Here is a 13,375-nt window from a genome sequence, read left to right as displayed (position 1 = left end):
AGTAGTATTTCAACACTATTGACAACCTCTGCTCTTTTCTTCTCCAAGCCCTTTCCTAATAACCCTCTGCCTCGCTAGCTTTTTGTTTCGTCCTCTCTTCATCCTTTAAAGTGTTGCTCTTCCCTACGGTTCTATCCTTGCTTCTCTTCTCTAGTCATCCCGCACACCCTTCTTGGGGGTCTTGTTCATCCCCGTATCCTATGGATTCGACCCTGCTACAGGTATCTTTCTAAGAACTTTGGCTTCCCATTGCACCAATGGATCAAATTCAACTCCTTACCCTTATGTTCAAAGCCCTTTTCAGTCAGGCACTCACCTTATCAACAATTCCAGCTCCACCCCCACATACACAAACCATAACTCCAGTGCCATCTGGAGTTTGTTCACGGTAGTGAACTCCTCACACACAACCTCACATTTACCATGCCTTTTTAAAACCTTTGCTCACGCTGTGTCTTCTGGAACTGCTCTTCCCACCCCATCCTCTTCCTTTTCTGCCTGGTAAAATCTGAAGTCCAGTTTCATCCTTACTTCCTCTTTAAAGTTCTCCCCAGGGGCGCCTGGGTGGCTCAGTTGTTAAGCGTCTGCCTTCGGCTCAGGTCATGATCCCAGGGTCCTGGGATTGAGCCCCGCATTGGGCTCCCTTCTCCCTCTCCCACTCCCCCTACTTGTGTTCCCTCTCTCGCTGTGTGTCTCTCTGTGTCAAATAAATAAATAAAATCTTTAAATAAATAAAAATAAATTTCTCCCCAAATGTAACCAGAGAGAATTCATCACTCCTCTTTTAGCATAGGACTGTCATCCTTGCTACACTAAGCTTCTCAAGGGAGGTCAAATATGTCTTATGCATTTACATATCTATCCCTAGTCACTAGCACAGTGCCCTGTATGTTCATTGACTCTTCCTCCACCTTTAACTTCCCGTCCCTCACACTTCACCACCCCTTGCAACCACCCTTTCTCACCCCCAAAGTTTCTGTTCTAATCTGCCCTGTTAATAGCTTGCCATAGCTGGACCGAGACCAAGTCTGTTTAATGGCCTAAAAAAAAAAAAGAGTGCCAACCCGAAGATACTCCCTTCTGCTTGAAAATGATACAGAAAAGGCTCACTTAGTAAAGGAATCTTCCCTAGAGGATGATCCAGGGAGCATCTCAATCTGGTTTCGCCCACAGTGCTGGCGGCCAGCTGCACTATCTCACAGCCACCCTGTACAGAAGCCTCAGGGCTAAATCCAGCCCCCGCCCCCCCCCCCCCCGCAAAAAAACAAACTCACTCTTTTTCCGGTCACCTCCAACAGGGAGTTTGGAGGCTGGGATGTATTTCAATGAAACCACCAACTCGCCTTTGTGTGATGGCAAGCCAGTCGGGGACTCAGCACTGATCTGAAACACAGGGAAACCCAACAGGTCAAGCGGGGCTTCTCAGGGGCTGTTGGGACCTCTTGCTGAGGAGACTCGAAAATTGACTCCAAGAACAGCTTCACGACATAAGAGAATCCTCCTTATGAATACCATCCAGGGTCCCCAGGCCATGGCAGCCACGGGTTTCTAAGACAGTTCCTTCAGAAGGGGCTGCAGAAAAACCAACAAAGGTTCTTCATCGTGGGATCAGTTGCCGGTGAGTGTGTGTGGCAACTTCGCTGCAAGACCGCTGAGGGTACTCAGAATCTAGGAACTGTAGTGTAGTCGTCTGCAGTGCCCGCTAGGTTCCAAATATATATATATATACACACACACAGTCTTTTTCAAGAGAATGGTATGTGTTGCTTGTATGATTTTCAAAGATAAAAAGTATTTTTTTAAAGAGAGTTTGCAAAGATTTGAAAGCTAGGTGGAACTCTGTTGCAAGGATTTGAGCATGCCACAATTTCTGATTTTATATGTATTTTCATTACTTTTGATGAATGGCTGTCTCTAGCACTAGAACCTAGATGCCAGGAGGCCAGGAGTCACCGAGTTTTGCTCGGCCTAGTAGGCCTGACACCTAGCCAAGTACCTGGCACATAGTAGGTGCTCCACAAATCTTTATGGAATGAATGTAAGAGTGAATGAATGAATATCTGGAATGAGTGGCAAGTGGCATATTGTCTTTGGCTGTTGGTACCAGAAATGCTTCATTCTATTGGCTCTCTGGGCACAGTTCACTTCTTTATGCTTCGGTATCCATAACATGAGTTGGTGCAGACCAGACGTGCCCTGTCACCCGCCTGTGTTCACTGGGGCTCCTCTCACCTAGGTCCTCAGCATGGAGTATACCAATGCCAGGAAGGCATAATCCCCATTGGCTTGGAAAAATGTACCACATACCCAGATGCACAGTTTAGTATATGGGAGAGATATAAAAGAATAGGCAGGTGGATGCCAGGAAGAGAAAGCTGAATGGGAGCAAGTGGATTGCTAGGGGGAAAAAAGAGATAGATCAGAGGCAATAAATGTAGAGTGTTTTAAGTTAAAATAGATCTGTAATGCTGGAGTGGACTTTTTGTTGTTTATACATGTCTACACAACTGATTCATTTCCAGATTGTGAACTTCAGGAGACTCTTAAAACTGGAGTTTAGCCTTCGCAAGAAATTGGTGTATTTTTTCAGTAGCATTATTTCCATTCTAGCTCAAAATAATTGCAAAGAGCAAATGTCTCCATCTTAACGCAGTTTTTTTTCTTTTCTTTTGATGTAAGACACTTTCATTGGCAGTAGTTCATAATGGTTTATGGTGACATTTCCAATATCATTATATCAACTGTAGGCCCCTGAGAGAATGACTCGTGTGCCAAATGATTAAGAAATTCTACATTTCTGGGGCGCCTGGGTGGCTCAGTCGGTTAAGCATCTGCCCTCGGCCCAGGTCATGATCCTGGGGTCCTGGGATGGAGCCTCATCAGGCTTCCTGCTCAGTGGGGAGTCTGCTTCTCCCTCTCCCTCTGCCCCTCCCCCAGTTTGTGCTCGCATGCGCGTGCTCTCTCTCTCTCAAGTAAAATCTTTAAAAAAGAGATTCTACATTTCTAATAATATGCTATAGATTGGTGATCATTGCTTTCCTGCTTTTATTAGTATTTAAAAGGGCAGATTTAACATTGTTAATATTTTTTATGGAAGGAAGTAGCTATCAAAATATTGCATGACTGACTCAACAAATTCCACCACCAGAAATTTCCCTTATGTTACATTCACATAAGAAGGCCAAGATATATTACAGCATAGTTTTAACAGAAAAAAAGCCAACAATTTATAATATAGGCACATGAAAGAACACTATACAGCAATGAAAATGAGATAGATATGTAAGTGATGGCAGAGAAAGATGTCCATGATAATGAATTGTTACATGAAAAAAATCAAGGTATATGTACACAATGAGTTTCATACAAGCCTATTTGTATAAAAAGGAACAAATATAAATCCCTACGTGCATATTCATGCTGCTTAATATAAAATCTCTATCAAGATATCCAAGTAGTTGATAAGGGTGGTTATTTCTAGGGATTGGAATGTACTTTTCTTTTTATATACTTCTATGTCGTTGCAATTTCGAACCATGTGTACACAAATCCTCTTGTTCTTAATTTTTTAAATAAGCAATACATGTAGACATGGTAAAAAAGTTCAGACGTTCTAAAAGGGCACACAGAGAAAACTAAATTGCTCTCTCACCTCAGTCTCTCTTCCCAGAGGCAGCCACTGCTACTAGTTTCCTGGCTATCTTTCCAAAGATAGTCTATGCACCATGTACTATTTTTAGCATTGAAAAATGCTAGTGTATACATCAAAAACTAATGATACATTGGCTAACTGAAAATAATAATAATAAAAAAAGAAAACGTTAGTGTAAAAAAATTTTACCAAGGAACCTTGCCATTGAACAGTTCAGATCATCAAGAAATCCTAACTCTCTTTTAGCAATTTCATCTTAACCAGAATGACAGTAACCTACTGAATGTCCATGAGGTACCAGGCATTGCTTGGCACTTTGTGGACAAGCCTGTGAAAGAGAAATATTATTATGATCTCCATTTTGTGGATGAATAAACTGAGACTCACAGAAGTTAAGTGACTTGCCTAAGTTATTTTAGAACAGGGGTGACTTACCTAGCTGGCAGATAACAGAACCAGGACTCAAATCCAGGTCTGCACTCGGATCTCAGGCACTATTTTTGGAAACTGCTACACTCTCGCCTGAGGTGCCATCACCAAAGTAAAATTTGCCCTGGCTTGTGTGACGAAGAGCACAATTAGAACCCCATGAATTGTTTTACTTCCCACTTCTTCAGTGAAAAGATCAGCTCGGAAAAGGAGTGATTAGGAGACACCCAAGAGGTTAGCTTGGAGAAGAGGCGCAAGTTAGGATGTTAGGGTATGCCCAGCCTCTGGAAGGTTATGAGGCAAAGCTTGGCACACATATGAAAGACTTTTCAAAGGAAAACCGTGCTTCATCCTTTGCCTGGCCTACAAGGAGATGATAACACACTTCACGTGCAAGTGCGTCTGAAGTTACTGTCAAACTCAGAAACCCCAGCAGGGTGCCCTAGAACTCTACAGATTACATTCAAAGACGCCACCAACATGTACCAGCAGAGGTCCCTGCAGACCATGCTACCTCAGATCCAAACTGTGTAAGGAGTTGTTAAAGCAGACTGACTACCTTTCCATGTAAAGGGAGGCAATGATCCAGTTTCTTATCAAGCTTCCAGGAATCCATCTGAACCTCTGCCTCTCCAAGGAAAGTGTTTCTGCCAAAACGACCATGATGCCAAACTGAGAACTGCAAAGTCCTCTGGGCCAGAAGAGATTCTGGGATCTCATACTGCGAAAGAAAAAGAGAAGCCCAAGGTGACTAGTTTGTGGTAATTCCTCAGAAAAGATTATTCCAAACTCTGAGCAACAATACCCAAAGTCCATAATCCTGAATACCAAATTACTTTGGTCCCTAAGTACTTTGAATTTCCTTAATCAAAGCCTTCACTTACCCCATTTCACACAAATCCACATTCTATGGTGGGACCTGGAAAATCAATTTTTCCTTGACTGGGTAAAAGAACAACGGAATCTTCAAAACAGACTGCCACAGAAACTCCTGATCCCAAATGACTTTTTAAAAGGAGATTTGTGGGGGCACCTGGGTGGCTCAGTTGGTGAAGCGTCTGCCTTCGGCTCAGGCCATGAACCCCGGGTCCTGGGATCGAGCCCCGTGTTGGGCTCCCTGCTCAGCGGGGAGCCTGCTTCTCCCTCTGCCCCTCCCCCCACTCACATGCGCGCACTCTCACTCTCTCTCTCAAATAAATGAAATCTTTTAAAAAGTAAAATAACACGAGATTTGTGGTCACATGAATCTCCAGTTTCACAACAATGCAAGAAAGCCAGATCACTTTTGTTCTCTTCTCTGGGAGGTTAGTATGTGAACAGATGCCCACGGCATATCTTCAGATACAGACATGGCCACTGAACACCATGTCACCCAGCCCTGGAGCAGAGGAATAGCTACAGCTTAGCACACAAGACAGAACGTGTTCTCCTCTCGGGATCTAGATACGTACTCTGAGGGTCTCATCATACAGTGGATTGGTGGTGTCCCGCTTGATGCTGGTTTTTCTTTTTCCTTGGCGGGACCTGTCAGGCAGAAGGTAAGTCTTCACGTATCTAGAAATCAAGGAGAGTACGGAGTCATTTATTGTTTGTTTTTTTTTTCCTCAAGCCCATTCTTCACTTCTCTGCTCTCCATACAGATGCCATGATGAAATGAAAATGTCACAGCAAGCCCTCTCAGGCATGTCCTTCTAGCATGTTCCCAGTCCTGATCCCTTTCCCGTATCTCCCCTAGCCGCTCTCAAATACACCTCCCTGTCTGCCCAAGAAGTGATAACCGAGATGCCAGGGTCCGAGCTCCCATCTCAGAGCACCAGTCAGATTCCAGAAGCACTCACGGGTTAGAGCGCTTCTTAGCTTCATCAGCGTACGCCAGCTGGTGGCACTCCTTCACGTGGATGACCAGAGTCTGTGTTTGCCACTCATACTTCAGGGAAAAGGCAATCTTGCCAGTCACAAAGATGTTGCCAAAGTCGCCAGCTTCACTATAGATGCTCATCATGCTGCCAATTGTACTCTGCAGATAAAGCGCCCACAAACATCTGATAAAGGCATACCTCCCCTTCCCACACTGCTCACATCTTCCCTCATAATAAAGCCACAGTCACTGAACAAAACAACATCTTCAGAAGCCCCTGCGGTAAGCGAGCGCTGCCAACAGTCTTGTACCCAGAGGATGAGAGAGCTAGTAGCACACTCACACCTGCTGAGGTTAACAACCAGTTCATGGCTCACCCATGCTCTTAGCTTCTCTTCTTTCCCTCTTTTTACAATTTTTAGTTTTAGTTTTCACCTGGCCCAGAAGGTAGACAAGGAATACAGGTAAGATGAAACTATGTTTCTGGTATATGTTATATACGCTAACATGTTGGCTGGCAGGGGTCAGGTACTAATTAAAACAAAGTGCCTTAATTATCTGTGGGTTTCTTTTTTTATTGAAATCTTAGTTAACATGCAGTGCAATATTGGTGTCTGGAGTAGAATGCAGTGACTCAGCACTTACATACAACACCCAGTGCTCAACATGACAACTGCCCTCTTTAATACCCATCCCCCATCTAGCCCATCCCCCATCCACCTCCCTCCATCAACCCACAGTTTGTTCTCTATCCTTAAGAGTCTCTTATGGCTTGTTTCCCTCTCCTTTTTTTTCTTTTCCCCCTTGCCATATGTTCATCTGTTTTGTTTCTTAAATTCCACATATGAGCGAGATCGTATGGTATTTGGTATTAGTCTTTTTCTGACTTATTGGCACAATACACTCTAGCTCCATCCATGTCATCGCAAATGGCGAGATTTCATTTTTTGATAGCTGAGTAATATTCCATTGTGTGTATGTTTGTCTGTGTGTGTGTGTGTCTGTGTGTCTGTGGGTTTCTTTTATCTGCCTTATCCCTATCAACACCTATAGAAAAAAGTGACTGTGTCAGATTTGGGGCGGGGGGGGGGAAGACCTCTTCCTCTCAGGTAGCAATCAGCTCTGTAAGCCTGCCATTCTATTCCTGTGTGGGGATGGGAACGAACCCCAATCACCTCGGTTCCTGACTCTCTGTCCCCTAAACACCAATCTTCATACTTCTGACAGAACTAGGCCCTAATTCTTAAATGTGCCTTTAACTTCATGATTCTGATTGACATTGCTGCTCTTTAATCATACCCAGGTGCCAATTAACCCTGCCAGGGCCCCTGTCAGGACAATGCTCTTGAATGTGAGATCTGGAGTGGACTGTGATGAAGAAATATTATCTCGCTCACTTCGTGGCCTGTTAACCTTTTTAGAGGAGAAGTCATGGTTTACTGTTCACAAAGCTGTGATCAAGAATGTCTCTAGCCCAAACTGCCTAATTACCTGACTACTTCCAGGGCAGAGGCCAAGAAAAGTCACCTAGCTGTGCCCTAAGCAACTACTATCTAAACTGAGGATATGAACAGACAAATGCATCTCACTTACCTGGAAAGAGTGACAAGGATGATTTCCCCAGGTCCTGGCTCAGCTCTAGAGAGATACTTCCTTCATTCCTGGTACCCCAACATGTCTATAGCCACAAAACTAATAGAACTTACCATGGAGGAACCACTTCGCATGCTGCTCCTGGCTAGTTTCTGGCGATGCAGTTTCACCAGATGGTCAATGTCTTCTTCTTCCTCTTCCTCCTCCTGGAACAGTAAATATAGATTCAGAGTTAATAAAGTTAGAAAAAGTTCAAAGACTAATAAACTTCCTTGAGTGGGAGCCATAATTATGACTCAACTCTGAAGTGTCATGCACATATACATGCACATTATCCTCATTTTGTGTCTCCCATTTCAGGCTTCCAAATTATATTCCAACCATCTTTTTCCAATCTCAAAAGAACAAGATAAGAATATCTCTTTCCCATTCGACTGCCCCAACCCAACCAACGCTTTATATTTTAATCAAAATAAGTATTTATTGGGGCGCCTGGGTGGCTCAGTCGTTAAGCCTCTGCCTTCGGCTCGGGTCATGATCCTGGGATAGAGCCCCGCATCGGGCTCCCTGCTCAGCGGGAAGCCTGCTTCTCCCTCTCCCACTCTCCCTGCTTGTGCTCTCTCTCTCACTGTCTCTCTCTCTGTCAAATAAATAAATAAAATCTTTAAAAAAATAAGTATTTATTTGAGCTCCCAACTATATATCAAGCAACGTATTAGAAGATACAAGAGACAGTGAAGACAGTCTTTTTTTTAAGTGATTCAGCAACCAGATTTACTTTAGAAATTTGGAGGAATTAAGATTCATGTTGCCTTTTCCTAAAGAATTAAACAGATTGATTAGGAGTATCAAGTACTAAGGTCAACTCTAGATTTATAAAATTTCATATAGCGACCAATACAAGGGTACTTACCATATCTACACTGAGGCCTGGGACAGATTTGCTTCTGTCTCCCAAGGAGCCACTTTCATGTCCCACATCTTCCGGGCGAAGATCAATCACAGATTTAGTATATTCTGAGTGGAAGACCAAAAACCCAAAACATAAGAGACCTACTCTTTTCCATACCAAGAACACATCCAGGGCATGCAGGACTTCAATCTCAAAGGCCATGAAGGGAAACCTACCTGAAGGCCTGAGGACTTTTCTGGTGTTCTTCTTAAATATCATCTCACCCTCATCAACAGATATCACATTTTGACCCCCAGGCTGAGTTTCCTAGGAAGGAATAAGGGCAAGGAAATGGAAAAGGATTGTAGGGTAGCTGGAAGGATGGAGTAAGGAAAAAGAGCCTTAGGAAGAATAAGGCTCAGATTTTTGCTAAACTATACAAAGTTAAAGGAAAGATTAATTTAATCTTAGGAATTTAATCCTAGGAAGTAGTACGAAACGTATTTTCTCACATGTTTCAACCAAAACCTTCAATGCTCCCAAGTGAATCTAAACTGAAATTTGTTTAGTTGAACTCTTGATGCAAACTGCTCCTGAGAAGGGAGAAAGAAAGAGAGAAAAGAGAGAGAGAGAGAGACCCCAACTGACCAATAACTAAACCTTACCTTTTCCACTTGAGGTGCAGGGGCAGACATCTTCTTCCATTCTGGAAAGAGGCCAGATTTATCCAGAGAGTCTCTCCTGGAGGTAGATATAGAAGTTATAACAAAATCACCTCCTCACCTTCCCCGTCTATGGAAGCTCTATGGAAGGAGATCCACTGGCTTGGGGTCACTGTAGTAACCAAATCCAGAAGGTAATACTTCACATCTGATTTACCTTGAAGGAATGCAGACAATCAGATAAGCAACTTTGCACAAACACACTCACTCCCCCATTCCTAAGGGACATCGGGGGCAGTTGCTACTGGTCCAAGAAGACTCCTCCAAGATGCAGCAGCCTGTGGAAGTTAGCATGCCCCAGAAGGCTGTGCTCGGAGCCAACAGCAGATGAACTACTGACAAGACTTGTGGCAAGATCAGAGAAAATACTTCATTTGACCTGCTGAGGACAGAAGGCAGACACACTGAAGCTACAGGAGCCCTGCATCCTGAACTAGACAACAAAATGGAGACTTGGGATGAGCGGAGGTGCCGGGACTCATAGGGGTTTCACCTTGACAGGCTATCCGAGTCAGCTGTGTAGCTATCCAGACTCTCGCTCTCGGCCTCCAGCGCACTCTTTCCACTTTTCGGCTTGGGCACTTCAAATGGCACACTAGAATAAAAACCAAGAGGCGATTATGTAGAGGAAGTGGGCTCTCCTGCTGGGAGTCGGGCCTCCTTCCAGCCCACTCACCCTGGTAGCCTGAGTGATCTTTCTCAGATAAATATCTGAGTATACTTTGAAAACTGTTCAGCAGTTCCTCATTGCTGTTGGGATTGAGTTCAAACTCCTTACCATGGCAAGAAAACCCTTAGGATTTTGCCCCCTGCTCACTTCTCCAGACTCATCTCCACCTTCCTTATACTTTATGTTTCCAGAATGATTAAGCTCTTTTGGTTCCCTGAATATGCCAAAGTTCTCCCTTTTACTCTTTTCTCTGCCTGGGATGTTCTTTTCACAATGACCATTTTCCTCACCTGGCTAAATCAACTCCTTCTTCAGGAATCTCCTTCTATGTTAATTCCTCTAGATCTCTCTATGTCCCCACTCCAAGTCTGGATTAGTAACCCTCCTATATGCTCCGAAAGCACCCTGATTTCTTGATAGCGGTCATCCCACATGTAATTATTTATGTCTTTTAAACAAATTATTTAATTTATCCAATAATTTAAACAAATGACCTATTTAATGTCTTTCTCCTCCATTAGACTAAGTTCTGTGAGATCAGTGACCACATATCTTATTCACTGCTGTGTTCCCAGTGCCTAGAAGAGAAACTACCATACAGTGGGCACTCCTATATTTGTTGACTGAATCCCCTCAGTGGGGCTTAAAGTAGACACATAAATAAGAAGTATGTTTCAAAGACCGTATTCAGAAGACCAGAATTCTTTCTCAGCTTTATGGATGACCCTGGGCATTCAAAACAGCAGTTCTCATTGCTAAAAGGAAGGACACCATTCCTGAGCCTCAAGGAATTTGTGAGAGCAGTAAGAAAAAGGGAAAAATCATTCTTCCTCAAGAATCTCAACTAATTTCACTTGGCTGCCAGGACATGACACTCTCCTGGTCCTCTGATCTTGCTGCAGTCCCCTTCCCGGGCTCCTTTGCTGGTCCTTCGTCTCCTAAACCTCCAATCTTTGGATTGTGTCCAGGCTTATTCCTTAGGCTGCTTCTCTTCACTATCTAGAATTATCCCTAAATGATCTCGTCTAGTCTCATGGCTTTAAATATCCTCTATAAACCAATAACTCCTAAATTTATCTCTCAAACGCCAGGCTTGTATTTCCAACAGCCTACTTGACATCTCTGCTTGGATGTCTCAAACACAGCAAGTGCAAAACTAAGGCCCTAATCCTCCCCCAAACCCGTTCTTCTCTCAATTTCATCAAATGACAACTTTCTCCTTTCATGTGTCCGGTCAAAAATCTTAACAGTGTCCCTTAACTCCCCTCATTCTCTCACAATACAAACCCAATCTGTTAGCAAACACTCTTGGCTTTGTCTTCAATTATATCTAGAATCTGACCAGTTCTCAGCCCCTCCACTGCCATTACTTTGATCCAAACCACCATCATCCAGCTACTGGTCACAATATGGTCACAACAGCCTCCTGACTGAACTCCCTACTTATACCCTTGTCCCTACACAATCTATCCTCAATAGAACAGTCAAAACGAGCTTTTAAAATATAAATCCAGGGGCTCCTTGCTCAGCAAGGAGCCTACTTCTCCCTCTGCCTGCCACTCCCCCTGCTTGTGCTCTCTCTGACAAAAAAATAATAATAGTAATAAATAAAATCTTTAAAGTAAATAAATTTAAGGAATAAAATAAAATAAAATATAAATCCAGCATAGAATTACCATATGACCCAGCAATTCCACTTCTAGGTATACACCCAAGAGAACTGAAAACATGTGTTCACACAAAAACTTGTACGTGACTGTTCGGACCAGCATTATTCACAATAGCCAACAGGTGGAAACAGTCTAAATATTCACCAATGGATGAATGGATAAACAAAATGTGGTATATCCTATACAATGAAATATTACTGTCAATAAAAAGAAATCAAGTTCTGATCCATACTACAACATAGATGAACCTTGAAAACATTACGCGAAGTGAAAGAAGCAAGCAGTATTTTCTATGACCCCACTTATATGAAATATCCAGAGTAGGCAAACCCAGAGAGAGAGAGAAAGCAGATTAGGGACTGGAGGAAATGGGGAGTGACTGCTTAAGAGGTGCGGGGTTTCTTTCTGTAGTGACGTAAATGTTCTGAAGTTAGACCATGGCAACGGTTGCGCAGCATTCTCGAAGTACTAAAAGCCACTGAATGGCATGCCTTAAACTTGTGAAAATGATGAATTGTATGTTATGTGAATTTTACCTCAATTTAAAAATAGAAAAATTGTATCATGTCACTCGGAGTGAAAGACAGAGTCCTTACAAGTGCCAACAAAGTCTTACATGATCTGCTTCTCATCCCTTCTCTGTCCTCATCTCCTACCACTTCTCCCCTTGCTCACTCAGTTCCAGAGTATTCAAACGTGCCAAATACCAACTCACCTTAAGGTCTTTATATCTTCTGCCTTCTCTGCCCACAATGCTTTTCCCCCAGATACTCTCAGGATTTGCTCCCTCATTTGCTTCATGTCTTTGCTCAGGTATCACCGTATTATTAAGACTTTCCCTGGCTATCCTAAGTAAAACAGCACACATGTTTTCCTGGCACTCCCTATCCTTTTAGCCTACTTCATTTTCTCCATAGCACTTGTCAACATCTGATTTGATATATGCATTTGATTACTGTCTGTGTCTCCCCATCCCCAAATCTAAGCTCCACAAGCAAGGGACTTTCTTGTATTTACCAGTGTATCCCATGGCCTAAAACAGTGCCTGGCAAATAGTAGGCATTCACAGACATTTGTTTAAAAAATGCATGAACTAATACATGAACAAAGAACAAAGTAACCAGAAAAAAAAAGAACAAAATAGCCAGAATCTATAATGTCTTAGGCAGTAAAGAATAAACTTTCCAAGTTATCACATGATGTTTGCAATAGCTTTATGAAAACAGACAGTGGGGGTTAAAATCCTGGGGCCTGCAAGAGGTGAAACGGTGATCATTTCTTGAGAGATATATTAGCTTTATTGTCCAAGGCACAGCAGGGAAGTTGATTTCATTTTTACTTTTTTCCCCCCTTTGCTCCAAAGAATAAGGAACCCAAAGCAGAACCATTCCTCTAGAGAGGCAGTTTAACAATAGCCCATGGAGTGTGTTTTCTGCTTGTATTTTTTCCTAAAGATGAATACGTACTAATCCAGAGCTGATACAAATAACCCTAGGGCAAAAAGGCAATTACTGACATCTGTGCAGTAAAAAATAGACTAAGAGATGGGAGTCCTGGCCTCTACCTATCTGTATGATCTCAGGGAAATCACTTATCTTGTTTTCTTTTCTGTAAAAACAAGAGGGCTGAATTTGATTACCTCTGAGGCTCCATAATTTTATGGCAAAGATCATTTATGGCCACTTAATCTGCTTCCATGTTTAGGATAAATAAGTCTTCTGGGTCCAATGAGACAAGAGGTCCTAGATAGCCAGAAGCAGTAGTTTTCAGAAATTGCATTCTGACCGATGATGTCAGATGTGTTAATCGGATTCGGGAAATAAAAGCCGTTTTTATCCTTATCCAAAAGGAGAAAGGGGTGGCCTCATCACCTAGAACAGATGAGTCAC

General features: G+C 42.9%; 1 protein-coding gene across 3 annotated transcripts in view; it reads right to left on the bottom strand.

Annotated features, from left to right (window-relative positions):
* Positions 1–13,375, bottom strand: part of SYTL4 (synaptotagmin like 4) — a 58,549-nt gene that overhangs the window by 5,171 nt on the left and 40,003 nt on the right. For all 3 annotated transcript variants that reach the window (XM_032390071.1, XM_032390070.1, XM_032390072.1), the window contains 9 exons: positions 9,640–9,741; positions 9,090–9,165; positions 8,661–8,751; positions 8,446–8,549; positions 7,646–7,738; positions 5,920–6,098; positions 5,533–5,635; positions 4,641–4,802; positions 1,275–1,383 (listed from right to left, as the gene is read on the bottom strand). In XM_032390071.1, the coding sequence (XP_032245962.1) occupies positions 1,275–1,383; positions 4,641–4,802; positions 5,533–5,635; positions 5,920–6,098; positions 7,646–7,738; positions 8,446–8,549; positions 8,661–8,751; positions 9,090–9,165; positions 9,640–9,741 (1,019 nt within the window). The remainder of the gene's footprint in view (positions 1–1,274; positions 1,384–4,640; positions 4,803–5,532; positions 5,636–5,919; positions 6,099–7,645; positions 7,739–8,445; positions 8,550–8,660; positions 8,752–9,089; positions 9,166–9,639; positions 9,742–13,375) is intronic.

The sequence above is a fragment of the Phoca vitulina genome, unplaced genomic scaffold (assembly GCF_004348235.1).
Source record: "Phoca vitulina isolate PV1807 unplaced genomic scaffold, GSC_HSeal_1.0 scaffold57, whole genome shotgun sequence".
In the NCBI taxonomy this organism is placed as follows: domain Eukaryota; kingdom Metazoa; phylum Chordata; class Mammalia; order Carnivora; family Phocidae; genus Phoca; species Phoca vitulina.
Note: the sequence above shows the minus strand (reverse complement) of the source record. Positions and strands in the feature narration are given on the sequence as shown.